This window comes from Orbicella franksi, chromosome 4 (assembly GCF_964199315.1).
Source record: "Orbicella franksi chromosome 4, jaOrbFran1.1, whole genome shotgun sequence".
Classification (NCBI taxonomy): domain Eukaryota; kingdom Metazoa; phylum Cnidaria; class Anthozoa; order Scleractinia; family Merulinidae; genus Orbicella; species Orbicella franksi.
Window position 1 is genome coordinate 5,210,174 of NC_138148.1, and position 27,734 is coordinate 5,237,907.

Sequence of the window (27,734 nt, forward strand, 5' to 3'; positions counted from 1 at the left end):
TCATTGCGTCTTATGATAAAGCAGTTTTCAGTTTTTTCTTCGGTTATGTCACATCAAAATTTCATTCTCACACTTAGTCGCTGTTTCACACATATATTTTATTTACACTGACGGGTAGGAAAGAAAACTTACAGTGCTTTACGGTAAAAACAATAACTTAATTTCTATCCCAGTGGTGTCTAATGTGTAACTTATCTTGAGCTTCTATAACAAAGCTACTGAGCGAGTTAAAAGGCTTGAATTGATGACCTAATCATCTAAACAAAGAAAGCCTTCCGTTTAAAAAAACATATTTTCCCAGGGTGAATAAGATATGAAAGGTATTAAAGGGAATTTTGATAGTGATTATGGGATTTAACAGGTCTAACTTCACGTGCTACACATTCGCTTTAAAACCTATTTATAAACTTTTTCTTGGTCTCCAAACTATTACGTAACGGAGCATATGTACAGCAGTCTCTCTTTCTCAGCCATTAAGGGCTAAGTGCGCACAATCGTCGCGACTATTCCTGCAAAAACACGTGAATTGTTTGTATCCACTGCTGAGCTGAACGAACTCATTTACCTCAGAATCGGTTTAGAGCGATTTCAACGATAAATAGCATAGCAATAATAGCTTTCATAAAAACCAATATCCCCCTGTACATGCCCTACAATCGAGTGTTACACGAAAACACACTCACTGATTTTGTAAGTTTTGTTTCTTTTTTGACTTTTGTTGGATGAGCTGAGTAAAACCCAACGGAAGTTTTAAGTTGAAGGTGCTATTTCCTTAACGTAGCCAGACGTTGATAAATACTCATGTGCCATTGATTTTTTAAGAATTCGACCAAATTTCATTTCACAATATGGTTCTCATGTGAAGTTTATAATACATGAAGGTTTTATTTAGTGATGTCGTATGTCACGGTTTTCATGCAAGTCTCCTCCGGAACTGGGGAGAGGCCTTGCGTGACGACCCAAGTAGCCGAGATGCCTCTAAAATCACACTCTAATTGTTCTCAAAACACAATAAAACAAAATATTAAATTATGACCATTTTCCAACAGCCGCTGCTCGTAAAATATTTATGTAATGAGCGGGCCCATTACAGAGGGGGCACAACAAGGGGTACTGATACAGCCCCTGAGGAATACACAGGGTATCCCAGAGGAGGGTCCGCTGCTTGGATACTGAGGTTCCTGAGTAGCGTAGGATGAGCCTGGATACTGTACCGCTCCTCGTCATCGTTAGTAAAGAACAAAAGCTCAAGCGCCAGAGAGGCCCACTGGCCCCGCACGCACTCTCCATTAAGGCGCCCTACTGGGGCCATAATCTCCTGCTTTGAGAGAACACGGCTGGTGTATATTCCCTGTGAATGTATGAAGAATGTTGCTTTAAATAAGGTGATTTAAACACTAACAACGGCTTTAGTTTATGGTTTGAAAAAATATATATATCTTAATTGACCACTCCCCAATGGGGTTTTTCAGGCCATCGGAAACAAATAATGAAACAAATACAATGTAAATGAACATAACGTGGTTAAGAATCCCAACTGGCAGGAGGCGGACCAGTTGGCTATTTACAGGCGTGACCGAGGAGTTGAACAAGGGACTACCGACAACAACATCAGTTGGTGGTCAGAACGGGACTTGAACCCGCGTCCTCTGGATTTCAAGTCCGGCGCCCTAAACATTCAGCCACGCTGCCTCCTTTTGAAAGGAATACAAGACGTCTAACTGCAGTCTTTTTAGGTTGCACTCTTGCACTCAGCCATTCAAAAACCTATATGCATCAAAAATCTAAACCTCTTTTGAATGTCAGGCTAATCTTCAATGTTCAATGTGAAAGTGAAGAATGATCATCGCAGTAAATTTTCCAATTTAAGCAACTGGAAAGAAGAAGCCTGAAAAAAATCAGGGCTTCAACGGGATTCGAACCCGTGACCTCCGCGATACCGGTGCGATGCTCTACCAACTGAGCTATGAAGCCACGCATTGGGAGCGAGGTCAATTAATTGAGTTCATATCTTCCGGTGAGGAGTGACAGATGTGAAGTATATATGAAACAATTCATATTTGAACTGCGGTTGTCGATGAAAGTGAAGAATGATCATCGCAGTAAATTTTCCAATTTAAGCAATTGGAAAGAAGAAGCCTGAAAAAGAAAAAATCAGGGCTTCAACGGGATTCGAACCCGTGACCTCCGCGATACCGGTGCGATGCTCTACCAACTGAGCTATGAAGCCACACATTGAGAGCGAGGTCAATTAATTGAGTTCATATCTTCCCGTGAGGAGTGACATGATGTGAAGTATATGTGAAATAATTCATATTTGAACGGGAAGATATGAACTCAATTAATTGACCTCGCTCCCAATGTGTGGCTTCATAGCTCAGTTGGTAGAGCATCGCACCGGTATCGCGGAGGTCACGGGTTCGAATCCCGTTGAAGCCCTGATTTTTCTCAGGCTTCTTCTTTCCAATTGCTTAAATTGGAAAATTTACTGCGATGATCATTCTTCACTTTCATCTACAAACGTAGTTCAAATATGAATTATTTCATATATACTTCACATAATGTTCAATGTGTCAGTCAATAAATACCACTGCCTAAATCTATCTTGTTTTCACGTTCATTTGATAAATGTGAAATAAAGTGGCTAACACCGGTAAACGGAATGAGCCTTTTTGAGAAACGTACAGAACACAGTAATTCGCACTGACCAACTACAAGCTAGAACCAAACTAACACAACAAACACGACAAAATTAAATTTCTTTTTATTAACCTATTATTTAAAATATTTAACCTTTCTCATTGCAGTTTGAGTAAACCCTTACATTCCTACTCATCTGGGAAAGAAGTAGAGACAAGAATTATTTAGAGTAACAACTTACCTTGCCCTTATCTCTACCCAGCGAGAAAAGGAATGGCTTTTCATTCATGATTGACAGCTGCCAATCGTGATCTGTCTCAGTGCCTAGGTACCAGTCTCTATCATACTCTGTCATGTACTCTGCGAGCTCGTCCTCGTTTGTCACTTCCCCAAGAACAGCTTCGTCGTAAGTTAACTTGAAAGCATACCTACAAAAATCAACATGTGAGGAAAGAGATAGGCTTAACGCGAGAATTTTTTAGGATGTTTTTTTGAGGGGAAAATGCCCGATTCTCCTAAAGAAATAATTGCTCACAGTGGATTCTTCGGTTTCTTTGATGCACCATGATCCGAGTGATCTCGCATTATTCTGTTACAGAAAGAAACGCAAAATTCGTTTTTGGATTCAAGAATCCGATCTTTGATTTTCCCAGAGAACGCACCGTCCCTTAGTTCATCCAGATGAACGTGTGTTTGGGATAAGCGCCATTAAATTTTCTCCACCTTCCATGAAAAATGGAACGCAGTGCTTTCCTGCTACCCAGAGGTACTTTTCAAGCATGCTTGCCTCGAAAGCGTTTTCCATTGCGTAAATCAAGAAATTACAGAAAAAAGAAAACGCTACACAACTGGCTAGTAAGTTCGAGTAGTACGGATGAAAATGAAAAATTCTAGATCACTTAAAGGAGAACGTCACTCCAAAAAGCTTACTTTTTGTCTTCGCCTATAGCAAGTAAACATGAAGTGCCCGCTAGCCTGATGAAATTCGTCTCGAAAGAAGCAACTTTGGAGGTCGCCATTTTGAAACTGTACTTGACCGCCAGGCCGTTCATGTGTGACCTCACTCCGTCCCACTCGAAATTGGCGGGAAAGAGAGAAACCTGCAACTGACTTTGCATCCTTCACAAGATCAGCAAAATATATTTTTTCTCAGCGATTATCCACTTCCCTATCTTCACTCCTATCATTTTCGGAATTTGGAGCATGTTTGGCCCAAAATAATACGGCTCAAGAACAGCCATAATCCAGAGTGGCAGTTAAAAGGCTTGTCGGAAGACATTTGGACAAAATCTCTTGGACGGATTGACGTCACGAAAACACGGCTTGCTGAGTACTGTTCAAAATGGCGGCAACGATGTCGAATTTTGGGCTTTTTTGGATACGAATTTCATAAGGAAAACCTGCATTTTAGAGGCCGAAACTACGGTGAGTGGCTAAACTTAGTGCGAGGTTTCTATTAGTGAAGACAAACAATAGACTGCAAGGCTGATACTACGTGAAAAACGTTTCGAGACACCAACATGACAAGAACCGATAAAGTACAGTAGGATCGCAACAGTGGACAGCTGTTTCGCCCTTCTTGGGGCTCGTCAGCACCGTGTAGCGAAGACATGTAACGCCAGCCCAACAGCCAACGCACATAAATTGCAAAATGACCCGTTCACTATATAAAGTTCCGTACTCTGAACTCACTTGCGCCCCGAAACACGCGTAGCCACATCACGTGTTTCGGGGCGCAAGGACACAAAGTGTCAAGATTGGTATCTCGAAAAGCAAAAGAATAAATGTGGCTGGACAAGGTCAGCCTAAACATTTAAACATTCAACCCCATGGCCAGTACCATGCTTAAAAAACGCAGCGTATCGGATCTGAAAAGACCTACGGTCCGAAAATACATCAATGAGAAACCAGAAACTGCAAGGGGCCGCATACGATAAACGCTGCCAACGTAGGATCTACTCTGAACTCACTTGCGCCCCGTGCTTCGGGGCGCAAGTGAGTTCAGAGTACGGAACTTGATGTAGTGAACGGGTCATTTTGCAATTTATGTGCGTTGGCTGTTGGGCTGGCGTTACATATCTTCGCTACACAGTGCTGACGAGCCCCAAGAAGGGCGAAACAGCTGTCCACTGTTGCGATCCTACTTTATCGGTTCTTGTCATGTTGGTGTCTCGAAACGTTTTTGACGTAGTATCAGCCTTGCAGTCTATTGTTTGTCTTCATAGATTTTTTTGGTTGATCAGATCTCTTGTAGATCCTACGTTGGCAGCGTTTATCAGTTTCTGGTTTCTCATTTCTATTAGTGTTGACAAAAAAAATACGTTTCTTAAAGTGACCTTCTCCTTTAATCAATCACATTGCGAGATTCATCTCCCCTCGGACTGCTTACAGAACAGAGAAATAAGAAAATTCTCAGTTCTTTACTAACAGCTCAATGCTTCATACCTGTAAGCCTTCAGGATTAGAGACTTAAGCTCAGCCTCTTTTTCCAGCCAATCAACATACATTGACCAAGGAAAGTCACCAGTGTACACCTTGTGCACGTGACCAGGACCAGCTGTTACCGCAGAGGATCCTGGGAATCCCAGAACTTCCACCAGAGCATAACAAGCACTAGTTAACTGTTTGTAGAGATTGGTCAGAGCTGAATCGCTGAGGATGCTTTGAGCAATGGCCTCGCTTTCGTTTCCAAAGCTTAAACATTTCACGACATGTCTAAACCAGAAATCCGGGAATTTTGATGACAAAGAGTCTAAATAATGTCTGTCCACTGGTATGGAAGATTTCCACTGAGATGGCAAATCAAGTCTATGAGCGTGCTCTGATGTGAATGCCGCTGGCTTCACAGTATGGCCTGCACCTGATTTTGCATTGTTATTGGCAGCTCCTTTGTTCAGGATGTCGTACTTGGAATCACCCAAAACTGGACCAACGTTTTTTATGAAATTTTCACTTGAAACCTGGTTTTTAGAAACCTTAGGGCGGCCAACATCCAGCGCTGGAAATCCACCAAGATTAAAAGATTCTTCTAAATCATCTATACCTTCGTCAGCTACAGGAAAAGCACCAAAGCTAACAGAATGCTTGTGTTTTCCAAGGCTCGTGAAGCTTTCATCCAGTTTTAAACTTTCTTGAGACCACACGCTGTCACTCAGACTAGGCAAAGAGCCACTTCGACGGCGTTTAGCCGTAGCAACCCTTGTGGGTTGTTCTTGATTTTGAGTAGTTGAGGTTTGTGGCAAGTTCTGTATCTGCACATCTTTGTGACTTAACAGCTTGTCAAATGAAGCTTCCTTGGGTGGTGTAGCAGGTAAAGCTTCAATTGTCATCGCTACTTCTTGCTTCATAAGCTCAATTGTGACTGGCTGTCTGTGTTCCTTTGTACTATCAAACTTGCGATCTTTGCAATAATTCAGCAAAACCCAAACGAGAGTCTTGAAGAAATTTTCTGAATTTCTTCGCAAATTTTCCGGTTGATCTATAACCCCAGTCAGCACATTTTTGGCATCTGAGTAAGTGTCGAGTATCAATGAGTCGCACGGACGAAGAACGTTGCCTGCATGTTGGTTCAAAGACACCAGCGGCCACTTGCCTTCATGTACAAAAATATCCTGAAACACATCATCCACTCGTGTGGCTTCCACGGTGTGACACGAGGTCTCCTGCAGCTCAAGGCCCTTCATTACCATGGTGCAAAATTTATAACCGCACTCAAGTACGTGGACCCAAATCAACCGGTCCTGAAATCGTACCAAGTAATGGTCTCCCGGCGCAGGATTCCCCAGAGTGCCCATTGCCATAGTAACACTCAGCGTGGAGGCTACCTGAGGTGTCAGCTGCTTGTAAAACACAGAGTCAGGACAGGTTGCTGCAGCAGTGCTGGCGGCTGTGGGCCAGGAACGCAGCGGCCGCGGAAAGCCTATCAGGAACACAGGGAGACAAAAGAGTGGCAGTAGTGGAGCTGCTAATACAGTTGAAGTTCCAAGTATCGCTAGAACCACAGGGAACAATATTGCGGATGAGACCAAGATGGGAACAGTTGACTTGTGTCTCTGTTTTGGTAGTTTCCACGATGTGATTGTCAGGGTCACCAAAAAAGCAACCTTGTTGAGTAGCTGCTGTAGCCTGTCACGGCAGGCTCCCACTAGCATCAACTGGAGACCCAGTCCGGCAGTACTCCACCAGGCAGCCACATCAGTACCGAGAGCTGTCACACTCAGACAAACAACAGACGCCTCCAATAGAGAGTTGAAGGTGTTCTGCCATACCTGTAATGTCAATACAATTTTGTAACGAATAAAAATATATCCTGCTACACTGTACTTATGATACTTGAAAAATGTGCCAAAAGTCTTCAACTTCCTAGAGTAGTAACACCTCTTAATCTCACCCAAACATTACAACCTCTTTCGTGTCTGATTTGTACGACAGCGTTTTTTCCTGTTATTTTGAGTGCAATCCTAAAAGGTAAATCGAATGGTGATCTGTCCTGAATACTCTAAAGTGATGCCAAACTCCTAAGGAATCCACGAGTACCTGCACACTTTCACAAAAGTTAAAGTTAGATAAATTTGGAAATTCTTCTCTTGTTTGCTGATTTCCATCGGGCTATACTTGTAAACACAAAGACTTGGTTTACTTCTTTTCTTACTAGCATTAAACACGTTTAACACAGAAAAAGTTGTAAGTATTTAAGTGAGGCCTTCAGTCTTTACCTGCCTAAGGGCTCTCACAGTACCAATGGCCACAGCAAACTTTGAAATGCTTGTATTCTCTGGGGCAAGGAACAAGCTAAGAAAAGCAACTTGTAGTAGTGGTATCACTGAAATACAGAAATAAAAGTCATTGTAAGGGAAATAAGTTTATGTGCCTATCACAATTAAGTAACTTTCAGCCTTTTATAAACATCTAAAAAGCAACTATTATGACCACAATCATATAACTAGTTCAAATCAACGCTACATTTCCACCGCTTATGATACAATGCATACATGTGCATCTGAAACAAGCTTGATCAGAAAATGTTGTTGCTTTGAAGATACTCTATATTCTGTGGAGCAGTCATTAAATTCCCTCATTTTAACAAATTGACGTCAGTTTTTCATGCGTCTGTCCTGTTATCGTTCATGAATTTTGTCATAACATTGTCAAAGTACTTTGTACTACTTTGTACTACTTTGACAATGTTATGACGAAATTCAGTGTCAATAACAGAACAGGCACATGAAAAGCTGACTTCAATTTGTTTTTTACGATAACAAGTTGTCAAATTGGCCACTCTCACTCGTTGATGCATCGCATGAATTATAAATTCATGTGTCTGTCCGCTTATTGACAAAGAAAATTAGCCAATGAGCATGCAAGAGTTTCTGCAGTTATCGTAAAATGTAAGTTTGGACTCAAAGACACTGTAGACTGAGGAAATTCTAATTGCGTCAATGTCAGTGTAGGAATTAGGAAATACAAATCCATTCAAATTGTTATTTAGCATTGCATAATTGTAAGAGAAATCAGAGAAGTGTAGCTAGGTGTAGATAACTTAAGGCCATGAAGACATCTAGTGTAACTTACTATTGTAAATAATTGAAAGTTGTAAAACAAAGTAAATAACAAGTACAGAAATGATGCAATCACAAAAATTAATGCAATGCAATAAGAACAGCAATGTTCTAAGTGTAACGAAGAGTAATGTAAGTAGGCGGTAATGTAACATAAGGTTAGTCCTGTACACATGTTTTGTCTTTAAATAAATGTTAAAAAATAAATAAATAAATAAATAAATGTCAATGGATAATGGGTCAGCTAGACAATGGTCATGCAGTACGTGTAGATAGTGTTGCAGCTCTTTACTGAGACAATGTAACTGTACTCACCATAGAAAAGCAGTGTCTGACGCAAAAGACCTGTGTATCTCAAAGTTTTCTTTCTCTTCTTAAATTCTCCAGATGACTCAATACTTGCTGGGTACAATGGATTTCTAAACAAACCAAAGAAAATGCTGACACACTGCATATCTCCCAGAACCTTTAACAGAATCAGCAGCACCACAAAAGTAAAGCCAAAGGCTTCAAAAATCTTGTGAGCACTGGATGAAAAATTATGTGAAACACCAGCTACGACGGCTGTTAATAACAGCATTGCAATAAATATTATGATCTCTTTTAGCCTCCACGGTGTGACTGGGTGTTTTGACATCTTCTCTTTGCTTATTGTGTCCCTTGCTTGTAGTGCAAGACCGAAGATCTCCAGGCTTAGAATGTAGCCAAAACAAGCCGCTATGATAATAATGGCTGTGCTGTTGTTGATAACTGTTGCCATGACAACCACCAGGCTTGACAAGATGAACATCACCAGCAACCTGAAAGTGTGAGGAAAAGAAAATGGGATTTGCAACAAGAACCTTACAAAGGGAGGGGGTGGAACTACATGTACATTTTGGAAGGGGAGGGGTCAGGGATTTACCTCTCTACATTGCTCTTCCATGGGTAGTACATGTGGGGACATGCCTATCCAAAGCAAGACATTGGTACCAACGTTCTTCTCCTAGGAGGTCACTTACATGTACATTATTCCCAAATGCTAACACAAGATCAGCCAATACCTTGCTGGAAGCCTTACAAGGCCCTTAAACAGTGGATTTTTACTTTATAGCAGCTGTGAATATCTTAATTTCTTCTGCAAATGTGAAATTTTGGAAAGACAGATGAAACAAATCATTATAAATGTGGAGGAGTGAATTAGTTTGGTGGATTAATATTGAAATAATGTTGACCAGCTTGTCGTGAGCACAGGACAATCAAAGAGCATCTAAAGGGTAATTGCAGGATGTCATGCAATGTAGGTTGATGAATCCTGTCGGTTAATACTCTGGATTTCTCTCAGATTATCCCATGCCTGTGACAAGCTGATCAACATCTCAAGACAATTTGTTTACTAACCTTACATCTGTGGCTAGTGGGGAGCCACCTAGCACTAGTACCAAGGTCTGCTCTGCTAGCCATGGGAACAGTGCATCAAGAGGAGGCAAGACACCCATAATCCATAGCAAGGGGAGAAATGGGAACACGATGTGAAGAGCCTTATCAAGTGAGGCCAGCTCTGAGTAACTCCTGGTTTGAAGAATAAAGAGAGAAAAATATATCAATAACATTAACATAGAACAAATGCTCAAAAAACAAGAATCACACAATGCAACTTCTAGTAATAGCCTAGTTAGCTGAGAAACAAACTAAAGGTGTTTATATTAATTAACACTTTGAGTAGTAACACTGTTTTCCATATGATCACTTCAGTCACTGCAATTGCTGTGATGGTTAATTGATTGCTACAGAAAAAGGGGGTAATCCTTATGACTGTCAGTTTCTATATGATTGCCACAGTCACTACGATTGCTAAAATTGTCAGATTCATAGAATTAAAGTCTATCTTAGCGATCATATCCACCTCGATGATGGTCAAAATAATTCAGAGGAGGAGAGGGAGGGAGTTCAAAAGCTCAGCTTTCAAAGAAAGTATGGAATTAAAATGGAAGGGGACCTGAAAACACTGACTCCTGGTCTGTGGACCATCACTATGGACTGAGTCCACGGAGTATCCTATGGTCCAGTCCATGGACTACCCCGATGGATCCCCTCAGCAAACCACCCAAAAAATAGAATACAATTTCAACTATGAGCTGTCCAATAGATCACCCAAGTCAACACAATTTTGAGTGTTACGCTGTACAAATGTAAGACTTGCGTTCAGGCTCGGGCGCAAGTTATTTCATTACACAATTTGCCACTTCTTTGCTTTGGCTATATATGAAAGATTGGGAAGCCTCTGGGAAGCCTCAAAATTTATGCCCCTTTCCCTGCACAACTTTGTTCAGTCTGTTCTCCCACAGGTTCGTGAACTTTTTTTTTTAAATAAACAAATAAAAAACTTTATTGGGAATGTAGTAAAAAAAAACAACAAAACAAAACAAAAAAGAAGAAAGAGAAGATAATAATTCCCAAAAGGCTCAGAGCACAAACGGGACAAGAGTACACATGCGAGGCGCTTCCCAGAATTATATCTATATAAAGATAAGCTATTTACAAGGCATATAATAGTAAAAATAGTAATAAAAAGCTATTTACAATAATATTAAAACTATAAGAAAAATATAAGGAAAAAAAATCAGTTTCTATGGCAGGAACAGTCCCTAACTGAAGATCAGGTACAGGGATAGTCTATATCAAAGACAGAACTTAATAATGAAAAATAAAAATTGGTGTCAAATGTCTTGAAACACTAGAAACACTAAAGTTGAAACACTAGAAAAACAGGAAAAAGGAGCAACTGTACAAATTAAATTCCATAACTTAACAATCCGATTGAAATGAGAAGCCTGAAATGGAGTAGTTTTACAAAAATTAGGTTTTAGCATGATCATTAATACTGGAGTTTTGAGTTTACTGGTTATGCCTGTGACTTACGAAGGTAACCTAGATGGCTAGTCATTAATATTTAAATCTATGAGGCCATAAAGGGCCTTGCAATAAAACACAAGGTCTTTAACTTCTCTATCATAAGTTAATGGTACTAGCCTAATGGTTAAAAGACGATCCTTGGGGGAGGTTGTTCCATGGTTCACAATTTGCTCAGTGGAAATACAAATACAAACAAGCTAAAATGACCCAACAACACATCATTCTTAGCCTGAGATTCAGCCAAGCATGGAAGGTAAAATTTTCCTTCTTTTAGCCACCTGCATCTCTTTTTGCCGAAAACAGCTTTTAGACATTACATTAGATGTGTATTTCTGGGATTTTAAAAACCCAAGTCTGTTACATTTTGGACAGAGTACCACTCAAAATTTCACCGACACCAGTGATCTATATTTAGACAGCCCTTAAGTGAAAATTTATTTATTATTTTTAGCCTATTTTTGGGGTGGTCCATAGATAGGGTTCATAGGGGTAGTCCGTGGACACCTATAGCACTTGAGGGTTGGTGCTGACCAGGGATCAGTGTTTTCTGGGTTAACCCAGGTTTTCATATGCCACCGACATACCTGGGACATAGCCGCAGGCACAGCCTGGGACACCAATACCGCACATGTGAAAATTTATCGCCAAATTGTAATCTGTCCCAGGCAATGACCGCCGGCTTGCCAGCAAAGTTGAGCTGCGTTCAAGCTGGTGGTTGTCAGCGGTTGTCGGTGATGAAAATATTTTATGTGAACTTCATCTGTGGACGCAATGAATGACGTAACAACTCGATTTTTCCCACAATTCCATATTTACTGATGTAATGGTTGAAAATTGTGCAAATGCGATTTGCATTTCATGCCAATTTGAGTACATCAGCGATTGAAGGGGGTGAATAGGGTTATGCAAATCCGCCAATCCGTGCCTTTTTTCCGCCACATCCGTCGATCCACCAATATTTTTCTTCAAATCCGAAACCACAATCACATCCGGAAACAGAAGTATAAAAGTTCAAAAGTAACCTGGTAAATGTGAATGCCATTGTTAATTTCGCACAAATAGTAAAGAAAGCAGCATACTCGATGGCTATAACATAGTACAATTGCAATAACAGTCTCACACCTGAGTTTAAATAGGCTTCATTCAAAAAAAAAAAAAATAGTAATTTGGATGAACTCATTAACATACCGACTGAGGTTGAAGAAAGATCAATGATCCAAATTTCATTTAGGACCCCAGATCTGAACATCAAGATAGTCACAATCCGAAATCCGAGCCATAATTTACAGCTAATCTACAATCCACTGTGTTTTCAAAATCTGTGAATCCGCTCGATTTACCACAAAAATCCACAATCCGTAAGCTTTTTAAGGTGGCTGAACACAGTTTTCACGCGCGCTTTTGCTGATGCAATTGAGCGCGTACACAAGGATTGCAAAGAGCAATCATTTTATTCACTCAACACCCGCACTATCTGTGTTATTTTTTCTCTATTATTGAACGCAGTGTATTGATGGCTTTAGTCTTTTATTGCAAAGATATGTTAGAAAAGGTAACGACGCAAAGAAACCAGCAATTCTCAGCTTTCTCTTTGTTACCGAAAGAACCCAGTTAAATGCAGTGCATGCGCAGTTGCTGGAAAAATTGAGACCGATTGCTTTTGCAGAAACTTGCGGATTTCTGGCGATCCAGTCGTTAGAATTTCAAGAAATTTGGCAAAAAAATAGTTCAGAAACCACATGAATGATCTATCGCAAAAAATCTGAATTTTGACATAGGGAATTTTTAATAATACAGAACATGCGGTGAAAACGATTTACGGCAAATTACGAAAATCGCCTACGTCAAAATTTTATGAGAACAGTGTTGACAGAAGGGATTTAATGTCAATTCGTAGTAGGCAAACGATGAAAAAAATCTAACGACTGGATTTTTTTTAAATAAACAAAAACCATTTTTTAAGCCTTGTTTTTAACCAGCCCTGTTGCCATGGCAACAGCACACACCTTAGCCAAAATGCGAGAATAAACTTTTCTGTCGTTAACCTTGACTCTTGCAAAAAACGAGCGCCAAAGCATAAATAGCTTAAAAGTAATGGTGAATTAGGCATAGGCTCTTGAAAACTGTGTTCGGCCACCTTAAGGCCAAATCCATCGATTTGAAAACCCATTCACCCCCCTCGCGATCCATGGCAGATGCACCAGGGACCCATTGGACCAGGTTGCTGAACCTTGTCAAATGCAACCGGCGACAATGTCGCATGTAGATGTAGGTCAATGGGATATGAGAACCAGGCTTTACCCAAAATGGAATGGGTAAGGGGGGGGGGGGGGGGGGCAAATTAAAAACATGCAGCAAGTGAATTACCTTGCCAAGACTCCAATGATTCCAAATATAAGCACATAAAATGGCCTCATAAGTGGAGTGATCTCTAATGTATCAAGGGCCCTGAATATGGCCAGCTCTGGTGGAGATGTCGAAGTTAAAGAGTACTGAGCAATGCAAACCGTCCACCATCCCAAAATATACAGAACCACTGTGGCACCCGTCTCTGAATACAGTCCATTCAAATAAGATGGCAGAAGATATAAAAACATCAACCCACACAAAACCCCAGAAATCACTCCATGGATGACCATATTGGCCACAAATTTCTTCGCGGGAAAAATAAAGTCAATGGTTTCCAGACCACAACATGAAACGAAGTCGACCTCGTCATCTTGTGCCAAGAGGTTCTTTTGAAATTTGGCAAGACTTGTCGAACTTCGACGCATAAACCAGCTCAAAATCTGAGTGCTTAAAACGAATATGATCATAAGGCCTCCATAAATACAGCTGTTGATGTAAACATCATTTATAAATTCGAACTCCGCGCAAATGGTGAGCAAACCTCCAAGAATGAAAGGAACCAAAAACACCAGGACTTGGTTCAGGTAAACATAGAATGGCGCATTATATCCCAGTTTTAGCTTCAATCCACCGAGCAAGGTCTGAGGAAAACGTTTCCTGAAGAATTCAAGTTTGTAATCGTTGAGTAAAGGCGCTCCACCGCCTTCCATAGAGCCCATCACACAAACACTCGACGAAATTGCTATCGAATGTTTTCATATAAAACGTAGACGTCCGCGAGCCGAAAATTACTGGTGTTTTGTTGCGGTTAATTAGTTAGTTCATTCCGCATTCCAAACTTGTTCTTTCGGATTGCAAAATTAAGCTTCAGCCGATTCCACGGAGTATTCAAGAGCTTTCATGGTGCTCCAGGTGCTATCAAGTCTTCCATCCGCTAAGAGGAAATGAGGCAAGAAATGTCAAGTCGTCCATTTTGAATGGCGGTTTCGTTGACTTCCATCCGATTTGATTCCGTAAAGGAAAACACGATCTGTAAGATTTTCGTGCAGGAAATCACATCATACCCACAACGTCGTCAAAACTATTCGGTATTTCGGCTAAATCGTTTCACAAAAGGGACATTTCTGCATTATTCTCTTTACAAAAGTAAGTTGATGTTGACGTCAAGGCAACCGTGGACACCTGATTGGTTGATGACTAAAGAAGTATTGACCTGACTAGGGTGGGGTAAGTGTCACGTACACGATCACAGAACGCGTTGCATGACGAAAGGTATTTGGCTAGTCACGCAATCTAAGAGATAAAAAGTTACTTGTGTAAGTTAAGGACTTAACCATAACATTTTTGATGGGCCTTGGTTTAGGAAAATACCAGGATAAAAGTACCTGCACGTGAGAAAATCGAAATTGTGTTCAACCCGAACTCCCCCCGAAAAAACATTTATGATCCATTCCAAATTTTAAGGCTCTGCCAAAGTTCCTCTGCAGTATTTTTGCAACTTTTACTGCTTCCTGCGACTTTCGTCTGGGCAACTTTTTTGGATCTGAGCAACTGATCAAGTTCTAAGCATTTCCGAAGATTCTCCGAATGTTCCCGAAGTTATATGAACGTTTCCGAACATTTCCGAATTTATGGAAGATTTCCGAAGCTTGTGAGCTGTGGAACACTTCCTATCCTGCGTGCAGACGTCTGCTACTTCAAATACAGCTGCCTGCCGAGGATCCTTCGACCTAACGTCAAGAAATTCTGGCGCGTTTGGACCCAAGTTTTGTGCATAAAAGAGGTCAAAAATACCCAAAAGCAATAGACTTGGAGAGTGAATTAAGGAAAATTTTCTTTTATTGAGAAAAAAATTGCTCATGAAGCATTAATTAAGACACTGTTTGAAGATGAAATCAAGGAGAACGATCATGTTTTTCTTTCGGTTTTCTTTTTAATTTGTTTTATATTTTTGTTATTTTTGAAAGTCATAATGAATTAATTCCGAATTCTTTACTGGACCAAGCCTGAAAAATTCTTTACAAATTTTAACCTTAATTCCCTTATTTCCTTTACATTTTGACTAGTTGACTTTGTACGTCTGATTAACACCATAAACCATTTTTGCTGGCTGTATACAAAGCAATTAATAAAGATTTATTGACAAGAAAGCTGTCAAAGAATTTCAGATTAGGGCAGACTGCAACGGCATGGGACAAGAAAAATAAACATAATGAGCAAGAAAATAGCCAAAAAAATACCACTTCTCTATTCCTCACTCATTCCCTTTCTTACTTGCATGTTTCCTTTACGATTTCTACACTATTAATTAAAAGTGGAAACCATAGAAGAAGCTACCAAAATAGCAACTTTGTGTTACATTATTTCCACTACTTCGCCTGGCACATTAATCTGAACGAGGGTTATTCTAAAAAAAACTGTTGCTCTGAGCAGATGTCATCTTTAGAGTTGTGCTACTTTGGGTCTCCAATGACAGTTCTTTTCAGAACTACCCTTACCCAGATGATCAGTGTCAATCACGCTTTATGTATTGCACATGCTGTTAGTAACTAATTCAATTGTTAAAAGCAAATTTCATTCGTGCATATTTACATGCCTGAAGATATGAGCTTTCGTAAAAATGATAAAATAGTATATGACGTTGGAAAAAATATTTACATTTTAATGGCTTAATTCTGCATAGAGCGATTTTCATTTGAGTGTAGAAAGTAACTGGTTTTGTGTCAACTACGCTACACAATTGCCTTATATACTTTTTCGTCCAATCAGAAAAGACAAACCAATCATGGCTCGCTTGGGCACGATTTCCCACGCCTTGTGTCAGCTACATGTAATGACATTGAGTTTTGATTGGTTCACTGGATTGTCTGCATCCTTTGACAGGTTAGAGCGATTACTTTGGTTTTGGTTTTACTACACTCAATTGAAAACTGCTCTATACTGTACACGTGTTTAATGTTATTGAAGTAAAAGCTCTTTTAAGTCTCCCCAGAGGACTGAATTTAAATATTATTTTGGAACCTCTGTCAAAGCCTTTGAGGCCAGGGCAGAGGACAGAGCAGAGGACTGATGGATGGAGGGAGGGGGATGTTGAATCATAAATCAGATAGCAGAACTAAAAATAAATGTAGGAAGTACAATTCAGCTATTGTAAATAGAACAAATAATACGGAAGCAAACACAACCTATAAATAAATCAACCCCAATTTCCATTCGATGCAATACAATAAGTCCCCTCTTTTAGATAATAAGAAAGAAAACCACATATCTAAAAGGCAAACTGCACCTAGAACAATTTGACTCGTCTCAAGTTATCATCTTAGCTTGGGAGGGGTGTATTAAGGAACAAAAACTGGGTTCTATAGCTTACTGTAAAGTTTAATTAATGACAGGGCTTAAAAGAGCTTTCACAGCAAAACTTGCCAACCAACAAAAGAAGAATTAATGATATGTCCATTAAATACCCTTAACTGTTACACAAAAACATGACTAGTTCAATGGTTGGAAAAAACATTTTAAATATTTTTAGTGTGACATTTACCCACAAAAACCTCTAAAAGAATTTGGCACATCCAATATTAAACCATTAATTAACATCTATAGATCCCACACTAACATTTTGTTATGCAAAATTCAATATTTAACATACCAGTTTGGAAAATTTAAACCACAGCATACATACTGTGTCTGTGTGGTGTTACCATTAATAACCATGTTCAAAGCCACATGACTTTTCCAGGAATGTGTGGAAAATGACCTGATTGGTTGATCAATCCTTTGGTAGTTTAAGAAGTGTAATGTTTTTAAATTGTTGAATTCAGCACTTTGCATTTTATTGGTCACACTGAAAAATATCTTTAGAGTTGGCCATGTAGAAACCACAAAAATTTTACAAACTTGTTACATTTCATGTGAAGTATAATATGAAATAATTCATATTTGAACTGCGGTTATAGATTAAAGTGAAGAGTGATCATCGCAGTAAATTTTCCAATTTAAGCAATTGGAAAGAAGAAGCCTGAAAAAATCAGGGCTTCAACGGGATTTGAACCCGTGACCTCCGCGATACTGGTGCAATGCTCTACCAACTGAGCTATGATAATGAAGCCACAAAGCTGAGCCATTTTGGTGCTTGGACATGAATCATGCCTGACCAGACTGTAAAAATTAGTCAGACAATTTCAGAATGTGATCAGACAATGCCTGATGATCAACTATTATTTCCAGCACTAGATTCAAGATGTCATCTTTTACATAAAGTCAAATTAACTGTATGACAACAAAATAATGATCCTTACATGTACTATATGAATGAGAACCATATTAAACAAATTTTATATGGTCATGTAACTGCTGTTAGGAGCAATCTATGCAGATCAGGTAAAATAAAATGACACTGGACTTAGACACTATTCTACAAAGTAGGCACAAATGCCACAATTTTCCCCATAACTTATTCTTTACAAGGGACTACATGTACTGCATATAGCGAAGGATGATTATTAATCAATAAAAACTTCAAGGCTTGTTTGACATATCTTGTGGATTTTGTTCAACAACATTCCCATTCAATAACTCCTCAGTCTGTTGAAGGTCTAAGCTGCTGCCACCTTCTAATGAAGCTAACCTCTCCGCTGCCATTCTTTCAACATATTCTCTTTCCCTTCTCTCTTGTTCTTCCTCTTCTTTTTCCTGGAAAATCAAAATCAAGTCTGTCTCAATATGGAAGACTGGTCTTTACTAAAGTTTTTGCATCAATTTGCAGCTTTTAATGTCTTTGACACTACCTGAAAAGTCTACAATCGCTGATTGCATCATACATGAAATACAATGAAACCTCTACTAAGCGGTCCCCCAATTAAGCACACACCCTCTATTAAGCGGACACTAAGCAGGCCAGGTCCTGAAATAAACGTCTTATATTTCCCTTCATAGCAATCCCCTATTCAGCGGACACCTCTATTAAGTGGACGCGGACACTAAAATAAATCGTATTTGGCTAATTTCTATTGTTAAAAACCTCTATTAAGCGGACACCAGACTGTACACAGACAGTGAATTTCACAATGAATCTGGATCTTGTTCAACCATGTTCCAAACTTTGTTTATAAATTTTTTGCTTCTTAAGTACATTTAGCACTGACCTGTTCTTTTAGTCTGTAAAACTCATCGATTACATACTGATATCTTGGAGTAGTAATCCCAAAGAAAGCCGCCAACTTTTCTCCCAGGTATTCAGCAACTAGAGAGAGATTTTCATGTGTGATTAAGTCAGTTGTCAGGCAGTTTATTAACGAATGTTAACTGAACAGTTATGATCAAATAGGGGACATGACCTCAGTGATTACAAGTAAGAACTTAGAAGGCCTTCTGTTGATTGAGACATACGGCTCTAGCAGCTTCACAGCCATTCAAAGTGGGAGTTTACTAATACCCAGCCTTGGTTTATACTTTAAGTGTAACTCATTACCTTCTATAAACACTACAGGGAAAAAAACGTGCTTTTGATGCTGTGTTTTTGTTGTTGTTGTTATTGTTGTTTTGTTTTGTTTTTTTTTTTAGCCCAGTTTCACACCCTCGAGAAGTCTGGGTGAACTTACATGTAGTCCAAAATTGGGTGGAAACCACACTCTTATTAAATAAAACTGGTTTATTTCACAACATTTCTTGTTCTCAAAAAACTTCTACTTGTGTTTCATCTGAATTATTTCAATAACTGAACAGAAACATGGAAACTGAACTCTCTACTTGTATTTCAATCTGTAAATTGAGAAAATAAATGGGTACCTTTCAAAGCTCCACTTGATACTGCTACTATGTAGTACCACACCCAAAGAGGCCATGTTAGGTCAGACTGAAAAACAACAGGATGCTTAATTTAATCTCTAACATACAAGTTGTCTTTAACACACTGAGAGTTCACTTGACCCCAAGTAAGCTATGTATAAGTTCACATTTTCTCTATATCACAGCTAGCACTGCAGCCACTCAGACTATAGATAACTGCTAATTTGGTCTCAGTCAAACTCAAGTGTGGATTAACACTTCAGCCTAACTAGTTCACTGCTCTCAGCACTTATTTCTGATTTCTGTAGCATGACACAGCTAGAAATATTGCTCTCTCTCTCCCCAACTTTTTGTCACAATGTACATGTAAGTTGCCCTAACAACTTACAGGTACCCCTTAATCCTGAGTGGAGAAAAAGCCAATGTGAGAGTAGATTGCTACTGTTCTATGCAAGAGCACAATGAATACAGTGACCCCAGCCAGGGATTAAACCTCAAAAATAGCATGTGAACTCAAATGTTGATAATATGAACAGACATTATTTTCCAAACCAGACCAGAATTCGCCAAACTGTAATAACTGACTGTTCATTTAGTCTTGGAGACACCATATTAACTCTAGCTTATACACTGTAAAACATGGAAACCTCATATGCAAATGTGATCAGATGTTCAGGTTGTTGTACATTATGCACATGTACATGTAGTTGTCCTTTTAATTTTTCACCCAATTGCCTCGTGCTTACCTTGTCTTGGCCCGTAGATAAAAATTTATGTATCCAGAAAACATACAATAATACTGTATGGTTAATTATGGCCCTTTACAGAACCCTACTGCATGACCTTGTCAAAAATGAAATTGGTGAAAAGAGAAAAATGAATCAGGCCAAATGTTGAGAATGTAATATTGTTCAAAAGTGGGGTTTTGTGGAGTTGAAGGGTGATAATTAATGGGTCTTGGTGGAGTGTACTGAGGCCACCAAGTGTACTTTGTGGAAGCTGGGAATTGTCCACTGTGTCATTAAGGACGTTCGCATGAAAATTTTCTACTCGATAGATTTTTTTTTTAACCTTCTACTGCGGACAGATAATGATATACTTGTTTCAGAAATGAAATAAAAATTGGGGGTCACCGACTTCGTTTCAGAGATAAAGCGCGTGGAAAACTAGTCTGATTTTGATAAATTGGTGCACATAATTCTGCATGGTCTTCAGGGTTTTTAGGTTAAAATATCAAAGATAAGTCGACAGAGGCAAAACATCCTAATAATATTTTGTATAAGTGAATCTGTGGCATTAATAATTCCAAATATTGCCATCGTTTTCACAAACCTTAACCCTCCAAGAAGCATTTGAAACTGACGCACAACTAAATGAAGACCTCGTACGAACATAATTCGATGGTGAGTTTTGCAAAAATTTCAAACTTCTACTCAATAGATTTTCTTCATTTTTTCGCAAAACATAGAAAATCGGTAGAGAAAATGGCCCATCAAAAGAAAAACAGGGGTCACTGAACGTCCAAGATCGTTAAGTCCACTTAAAGTTGTAGCAGTGGCCATTTGTCCTTCTATTGTTCACTTTACTACTTACAGTGCACGCGCTCCATGCATGACGTGGCATGTGAATTTCATGCGCAGTAAGGATGCACAGAAACAATTAGCGCAAACATCCTTAAACAGGCTGTGCCACCAAATTACCTGTTGAATATCTTCCTCAAAACCCTGCTAATGCAGTTCTACTGTAGCTGAGCAGGGATTTCATTAATGTTGTCAACAAGAGAGCAATTGGTTTTCATAAGTGGGCAAAACTATTTGAAGTTAACTTCGTTATGAGAAAACCTCTCTCCTAGATGGTCAAACCAGGCAGGCAAAATTGTTCTCACAGCCAGTCAATTTACCCGGTGCCCCGCCCTAAATGAAACCCTTGACTGAGTGACAAGGGCATAGCGCAGGTATCCAGCACCTTTATAAATAACAGAATACAGTGGCTCAGGGAAGGTCACCCAGACGGAAAACCCTGGCCCTCCAGGTTGGGGGTTGGGCATGATGCCAATTCAATTTTAGCTATTCAGTAAAACATTATTGATTATGGAAACCATTAATTGTGGTCCATTACCCCCAAGAAATTAAATGTTCAGTATGGTCAAACATGGAAAGTGGAGGGAAGCAAAGTAAGATTTTTATGAGGAAATAAGTCTAAAATACCGTATCTAAAGTAGTTCATGAGAAAAAGTTATAAGTTAAGTTAAACACCATTTTTCTGTGGTGTTCACAATTAGATGCTGCCAATTAGGCAAACACTGGGTCCACTGATGAAGCCACAGTTTCAAATTAACACTAGGACAGTTTTTTCGTGGCACTGACTGTTTTTATGACTAAAAAGAGTCATGTGACAGAATTTGGCAAGGGCATATTGATCAGAATAATATTCACATGTATCAAGTGTACCGTTAAGAAAAGTGGCTCAAGCTACATTTGCATATGAAACAACTAGAAGTAAATATGTACATGTATGCACTCACTTAGAGGTAAAGCCAATACATTAGAGGGTTTTGCAAAATATTTACCCATTTAACGTGCAGTCGGTGATATTTTACAGATGCAACTCTGGAAAATGGCAAAAAAATACCCTTATAGGCATAATATTAACGAGCTTATATTGGCTTGCATTGTCTATCAATATTCCAATCTTTCACCAGCTTGTACACTAAAAATTATTATCAAACTAAAAACGAGGAGAATTGATGACCAAAATTCTTCAGGTAATGGTTTTAAGCTAGCAAACGTGTACACCTATTAAACGTTATAATGAAGGTTATTGGGGATTAATAGCAATTAATTGAAGGGCTCTTTAGTACTGCATAAATGTAACGTATTTACCGGATCAGTTTCAGTCTCTTTTCTCTTTCTACTGCTCGTTCTTTCGTCGTCTGAACTACTGTCTGATAAATCCTCTAAAGGTTGGTTCTTCTTTTTCTTTTTTCTGTACTTTTTCTTCCGTTTGTCGTCCGAGAGATCACGATCCGAAGGATCTTCTTCCTCCTCATCATCACCATCTCCATCCAAATTTATCGTCTCAAATTCGTTTTTAGAACCGGAAAAGTTAATGCGAGGCAAGCCAGCAACTCCTAAATCGACGTTATTTTTATCCTCGTCGTCTGAATCGTCTTGTTTCTCTCCTGTTAATGCTGTTTGCTCTGTTGTCACATTGCTTACAGCGTCCATGTTTGTTGTGATCAGGGTTTCAACTGCTACGAAGCATGCGCGACGCCAACCAGCGATTGTTTGACCGCGGGCTCGAGTCTTCCTTTGGCGCTCAAGCCGAAAAATGTCTAGCCTGTGAACGTAGACGTATTTCCGGCTGTCGCTTGTCGCCGCCGAAAATAACGTCTGCGAACCCGAGCCATGAAACGATTTCTGTGACGTAGGAATTTTAAGCCAATCACAGTTTAGCTCAAATAGCCCCAGAACTACCGCGCGAGGTATTCGCTGCGAGGAGCACTCGAGTTTCATTCTATCATGGAATCTGATTGGCCAAGGAGAAACAAAAGTCATTACGTCACTGAAATCGTTTCCTGGCTCAGGTTCGCAGACGTTATTTTCGGGGGAGGCAAGCGACAGCCGGAAATACGTCTGCGTTCGCAGGCTAAAAAATGTCCGCTATGTGCAAAACTTGAGTACCTTAAGGTAATTCCTCTGAAATAAAAGTGACAATAGATTTTTGTTCAAACTTTGTCCACTGAATATCTGTCATATGATAACTTCAATTTTGAAATAAAAAAGGGGGGTGTCCATGCTCATTAAGGAGCAGTGAGGCATTGAAAATGCCCCATTTTGGCATTATTTAATGCTTATTATAAAAACGCATTCTCAGTAATTGTAAACTCTTTGTGAGCCCAGACTCATAACAAAACGCATTAAACTACAGTCAATCCATTGTGTCGCACACAAATAAACATTTTAAGTTTGATTCAGACAGAAAGCTAAATCCTTGATTAAAAATTTGAGCCAAATTTCTTGACGTGGTTACCAACTGCAAATAGAAAAGACCACAGTGTATCTGCTATTTTTCTTATTTATTCAATTTTCAGCAATAGAAATTAGATCAGTCTTTCCTCATGCGAAGCTTATGATTAGTTGATTACAATGGCTGGAAAAAAAATTGGGCTGCCCATGCTCGTTGGTGAGCTGGAGCCATTTTTCAACTGAAAGAGCTCAATATCAAGGCAAATCCATCATGTTTTCAATATGCGCGTGCACGAGCGCGCGCTAATGACGCCATAAATTATGCGCAGTAAGGATGCGCAATGCAAATGTGAGGAATGACCTTAACCCTTTGAATACCAAACCTTCGCCAAAAAATACCATTTTTAACCGTTTAGTCACGATTTTTAGCTGCTGTGACGCTAGATAAGCCTAAGTCTTGCTAAGAAAGCTTTTTTTTACTAAAAGGAGAGATTTTTCGAGGATTAGGTACAAAATTGAGCAAAATTTCAATTCCGGGCATCCGCATAAGCCAAAATTTGGACTTGTTTTTTGCGCCATTAACCGTTCTCAATTTTGTTCGTTGCCCCTTTCCTTTCTGTTTTTCTCGGCCCTTTTACACTGGCTACCTTTTGCATTGTATGTTCTTCCTTGCTGCCGTGAAAAGTTGCATGTTAATTACGGGCGAAGCCTAGAAATGGACCTTGATCAATGATAGGCGTAGTGGAACATTTTACCACCGTTTTTTCACCAAAACTGATAACGTTGTTTTTCGATTTGCGACATCGGAATGTTGTCGATATCTAAACCTGACCATTGTGCGGAAAGGCCTAGCCTAGTACTACCATCTGTTTATCAATAATATCAGGTGATATTTAAATTGATGACGTCACAAGTGGTACAAAGAGCACGACCATTAAGTGGCGGTATATGGCTACTTGGGCGTCAAAGGGTTAATACTACATGAGATTTTCGCGACCCATTGTAATTGATTTCGCGAATTTCGCGATTTAAAAAAAATCGCGAAATTAAAGTAACGCGAGCAATAAGTGTCGCGAACATAGCATGACGCGAAAGTTGAGTGACTCACATTATGTTACTGTTGACATATAGACTAGTCTCGTCGTTGCCTTTGGTTAATTTTGACGTTATTGTACCTTAAATAAAGTCGGTTTCCTAAAATCAAGGACATGTTTAAGTAACGTCAGTTACATTGCCAAGGAAAGAAATTGCAAATAATACTAAAAAACGCAAAGTTAACGCGATTCAAAAATTTTCGCAAAATCGCGGAATTTAAGTGTCGCGAAACTGATGCGCAACCCAAAATCTCGAAATAAACGTGTCGCGAAAATTTCATGTAATAAGTTACTAAATGTGGAGAACTCTGCGAAATTCTACTAAGAGATCAACCTGTTTAGTTTAACGGAATATCGAAGTATTAGTTAAACTGAAAAAAAAATAATGGTCCTTGCATCAGTAATGAGTGTGCGCATCCTCGAACTCGGACAATGTTGATACTGAATGCAATTCTAGCCTCTGATTGGTTCGCTGAATCTCGGTTGTCAGCCATTAGAACCTCACTATAGCTGATCGACCTCGGCTTTTATCGGTCAAGTGTTGCCACAGGCATACAAGAAATAATGGACAATGATCAAAACGACTTCAAAAATCTCATGAGATATTGTATCTCAACTTTCATTGCCTCTTGGCAGCTCATCTTGCAGCGTTACGAAATAAGTTAAGTGTCCCAACAAGGATTGCTGCCTCAAAAATACTCTTTAGTCAAAACGCCTCAAAGAGACAAACTGTTTCACTGAACGATCAGTTCCTAACGCATGACAAGAGGTATTCAAGTAAGCTAATTCCACGTAAAATTGAATGCCAAGGGCGTTTTGTCTTGGGGCATTTTCACCTCGGATAGACAGCAAAGGAGACGAATAACACTTCTGTCACTCCGTCCGTGACTGAACCTTTACCAAGCCTGATCATCGTCCATGACTTGCCTTTACTGAACAAGAACGTTGAGGGAGGGACGCCTGCGCGGTGGCCTCATGGTTAGTGCGCTCGTCTCCGAATTGAGCGGACCGGGTTCGAGCCGTAGCCAGGGACATTGTATTGTGTTCTTGGGCAAGACACTTTACTCTCACAGTGCCTCTCTCCACCCAGGTGTCTAAATGGGTACTGGCGAACTTAATGCTGGGGGTAACCCTGCGATGGACTAGCATCCCATCCAGGAGGGAGTAGAAATACTCCTAGTCGCTTCATGCTACAGAAACCGGGATAAGCTCCGGCCTGGTGGGCCACTTGGCTTGTATGCAGACTTGACCTTACCTATATCGATAAACTGACTGTTTGTACAAACAACCTTGAAAAATCGGGAAATGACGTCATTAATATACTCACTAATGATGATATACAAAGTATGCCACTCGGCTCCCAGTGAGGTAACTAGAGAAACAAGTTGTAAGATAACTGAGGTCGACTTAGATACCAGAGGAAGAGAATTTGAATCATCGCGAAACGACAAATTGTAGCAGCAACCGTTATTTTCCGTAATTACGGAGTTAAGTTTAGCTCTGTAAGATCCCGCAACAAAACCTTTGAAGAACAAGCGAAATGTTTTCAATGAAAATAAATGCAATTGTGTATTAAACCCTCAGAAGCGCCGCATCCTTGCTTGAACGAAACCAAAAGAAAACACGTGAACTCCTCCATGATTTGTGTAATTCATGCTGGATTACAGACGTGAGAAATAAGACGCATCTCTTGCCACCAAGGACCGATTGATATCTGACAAGCTTCCACATCCTGAAAATTAAAACAAACAAACAAACAAACAAAAACGTTTGAGGTGTGCCTGGGTGTTATTTTCTCCTCAATACAGTTCCTTCCAGTTCCTACTGTTTAGTTGCTTTTTCAAACATTTAAATCATTAAGAACTTGGTAAGAGGAAAGCAAGGAGCAACTCAGAAAATGATAGAAAAATATTAGCCCCCCCCCCCCACCCCCTTCCCCAACCGTGTTGCGAACCGTCAGAACCAATTATAACCATTGTTCAAGTAGAAAGTAATATATAGATTTAGCCCAGCCTAAAAGCGGTGCTCCTTATTGCAATAATTAACCATAAAGGAAAAGAGGATTTTTTTCGTGGATCAGAAACTCAAAACTGATCAATTGTTAGAATGTAATTGTTTAGCGTGTGGTTTCACTATTTTTTCCAGTTACATTCTAACAAACTATACCCAATAAGTGTACCCAAGATTGTAGAAATTACGTACGCAATATATATAAGGGAGTTTCTAAGGACGATTGTGCCACGAATATCACGGAAGAAAAGTCGACAACGCGCCAGGGGTTAAACTGTGCCGCAATTTTGCCTTTGCACGTACTCCCTCGTTCTCTCCCAGAGCAACAGCCTGGCTTGAGGCCGCGATCCAATCGCAAAACCAGTATCTGGTCAGCGGACAACTTCAAAAGCTCTTAACCTGAGCCTGCGAGATGGTCACGTGATACTAGTCAACGAATACCTCGTTTTGAAAATTGGTTTTCCAATATCAAAGATATACCTTTGGTAATTCGCCTTTATCGCACAGCAGCCATCTTGGATTGACGTCATGTACTTTTGACAACGATACGAGGCCACGCGTGTAAAGTCAACTTCCGGCGATCGAGGAGACAAGGCGATCATCTGCAATCATGCCCAACGGAGATCACTGTTGCGTGCCGCAATGTAAAAATAATCGCGCTAAAAATATTCCAAATCATACCTTTCACCAATTTCCCAGTGATGAAGCCATTCGAAAGCAGTGGGTTGTCAAAATACGGCGAGACGTGGGCAAAAGTGTCCAGGTAAGTTGGTTAGGTTATCGATGTCATTGTTGCGCACATGTATTTACATTAATTATTATGATCTGGTCCATCTACAGATAACAAACAGCACAAGAGTATGTTCTGTACACTTTAAGGAAGCGGATTTTCAGACAACTTTAACAGGGAAGCGTGTTCTGGACAAGCATGCAGTTCCGAGTACTTTTTGCTGGTCAAGATCACCCAGGAAAAGAAAATCTCCGACAAAGCGAGAACCACCGCGTGCACGGGTGCGATTGTTTGATGTAAGCGTGCCATCGTCCCCTGTCACTGTGACAGGTACATATTGTTGTCGATATTTCTTTAAACATTCCTTGGTTAAAATCGTAAAATAATCAGAAGTATTTTTATGTTTTTCATTTTAATCCATAGCATCAACTTTCGGCCAAGCTTCTGGCGAGGAAAGTTCTGTGGAGGTCCAACCGGAACTGTCATCCTCTCCTGTTGTTGTAGACTTCCCGGAGCCAATATACACTGTCACTGTCACAGGTAAATATTGTTGTCGGTATGTCCACCAGATTGCAGTACCAAAACTCTGAAGAAATCAAAGTACTCGCTGACTCAGCCATGATGTTTCAACACGCGTGGCCTCGCTTTCATGCCAAAAATGGTGACGTTGCATCCAACATGGCGGACTGTGATTAAGGCGAAT

The 27,734-nt window shown here is 39.8% G+C and overlaps 3 protein-coding genes across 3 annotated transcripts; 1 reads left to right on the forward strand and 2 right to left on the reverse strand.

The window, feature by feature from the left end:
• Positions 1-77: 77 nt before the first annotated feature.
• LOC145484205 (pecanex-like protein 4) lies at positions 78-15,161 on the reverse strand. Its single transcript, XM_081462842.1, has 7 exons — positions 13,461-15,161; positions 9,579-9,749; positions 8,514-8,998; positions 7,356-7,462; positions 5,086-6,908; positions 2,882-3,068; positions 78-1,351 (listed from the first exon to the last, which is right to left on the reverse strand). The coding sequence occupies exons 1-7, from the start codon at positions 14,159-14,161 to the stop codon at positions 1,088-1,090; spliced, it is 3,738 nt and encodes a 1,245-aa protein (XP_081318968.1). The 5' UTR covers positions 14,162-15,161; the 3' UTR covers positions 78-1,087.
• A 117-nt stretch (positions 15,162-15,278) lies between these two features.
• LOC145484263 (uncharacterized) lies at positions 15,279-22,573 on the reverse strand. The gene is made up of 4 exons (XM_081462904.1): positions 22,112-22,573; positions 19,230-19,296; positions 18,587-18,684; positions 15,279-18,134 (listed from the first exon to the last, which is right to left on the reverse strand). The coding sequence occupies exons 1-4, from the start codon at positions 22,454-22,456 to the stop codon at positions 17,961-17,963; spliced, it is 684 nt and encodes a 227-aa protein (XP_081319030.1). The 5' UTR covers positions 22,457-22,573; the 3' UTR covers positions 15,279-17,960.
• A 4,225-nt stretch (positions 22,574-26,798) lies between these two features.
• Positions 26,799-27,734, forward strand: LOC145485087 (uncharacterized). The gene is made up of 2 exons (XM_081463731.1): positions 26,799-27,361; positions 27,455-27,734. The coding sequence occupies exons 1-2, from the start codon at positions 27,085-27,087 to the stop codon at positions 27,619-27,621; spliced, it is 444 nt and encodes a 147-aa protein (XP_081319857.1). The 5' UTR covers positions 26,799-27,084; the 3' UTR covers positions 27,622-27,734.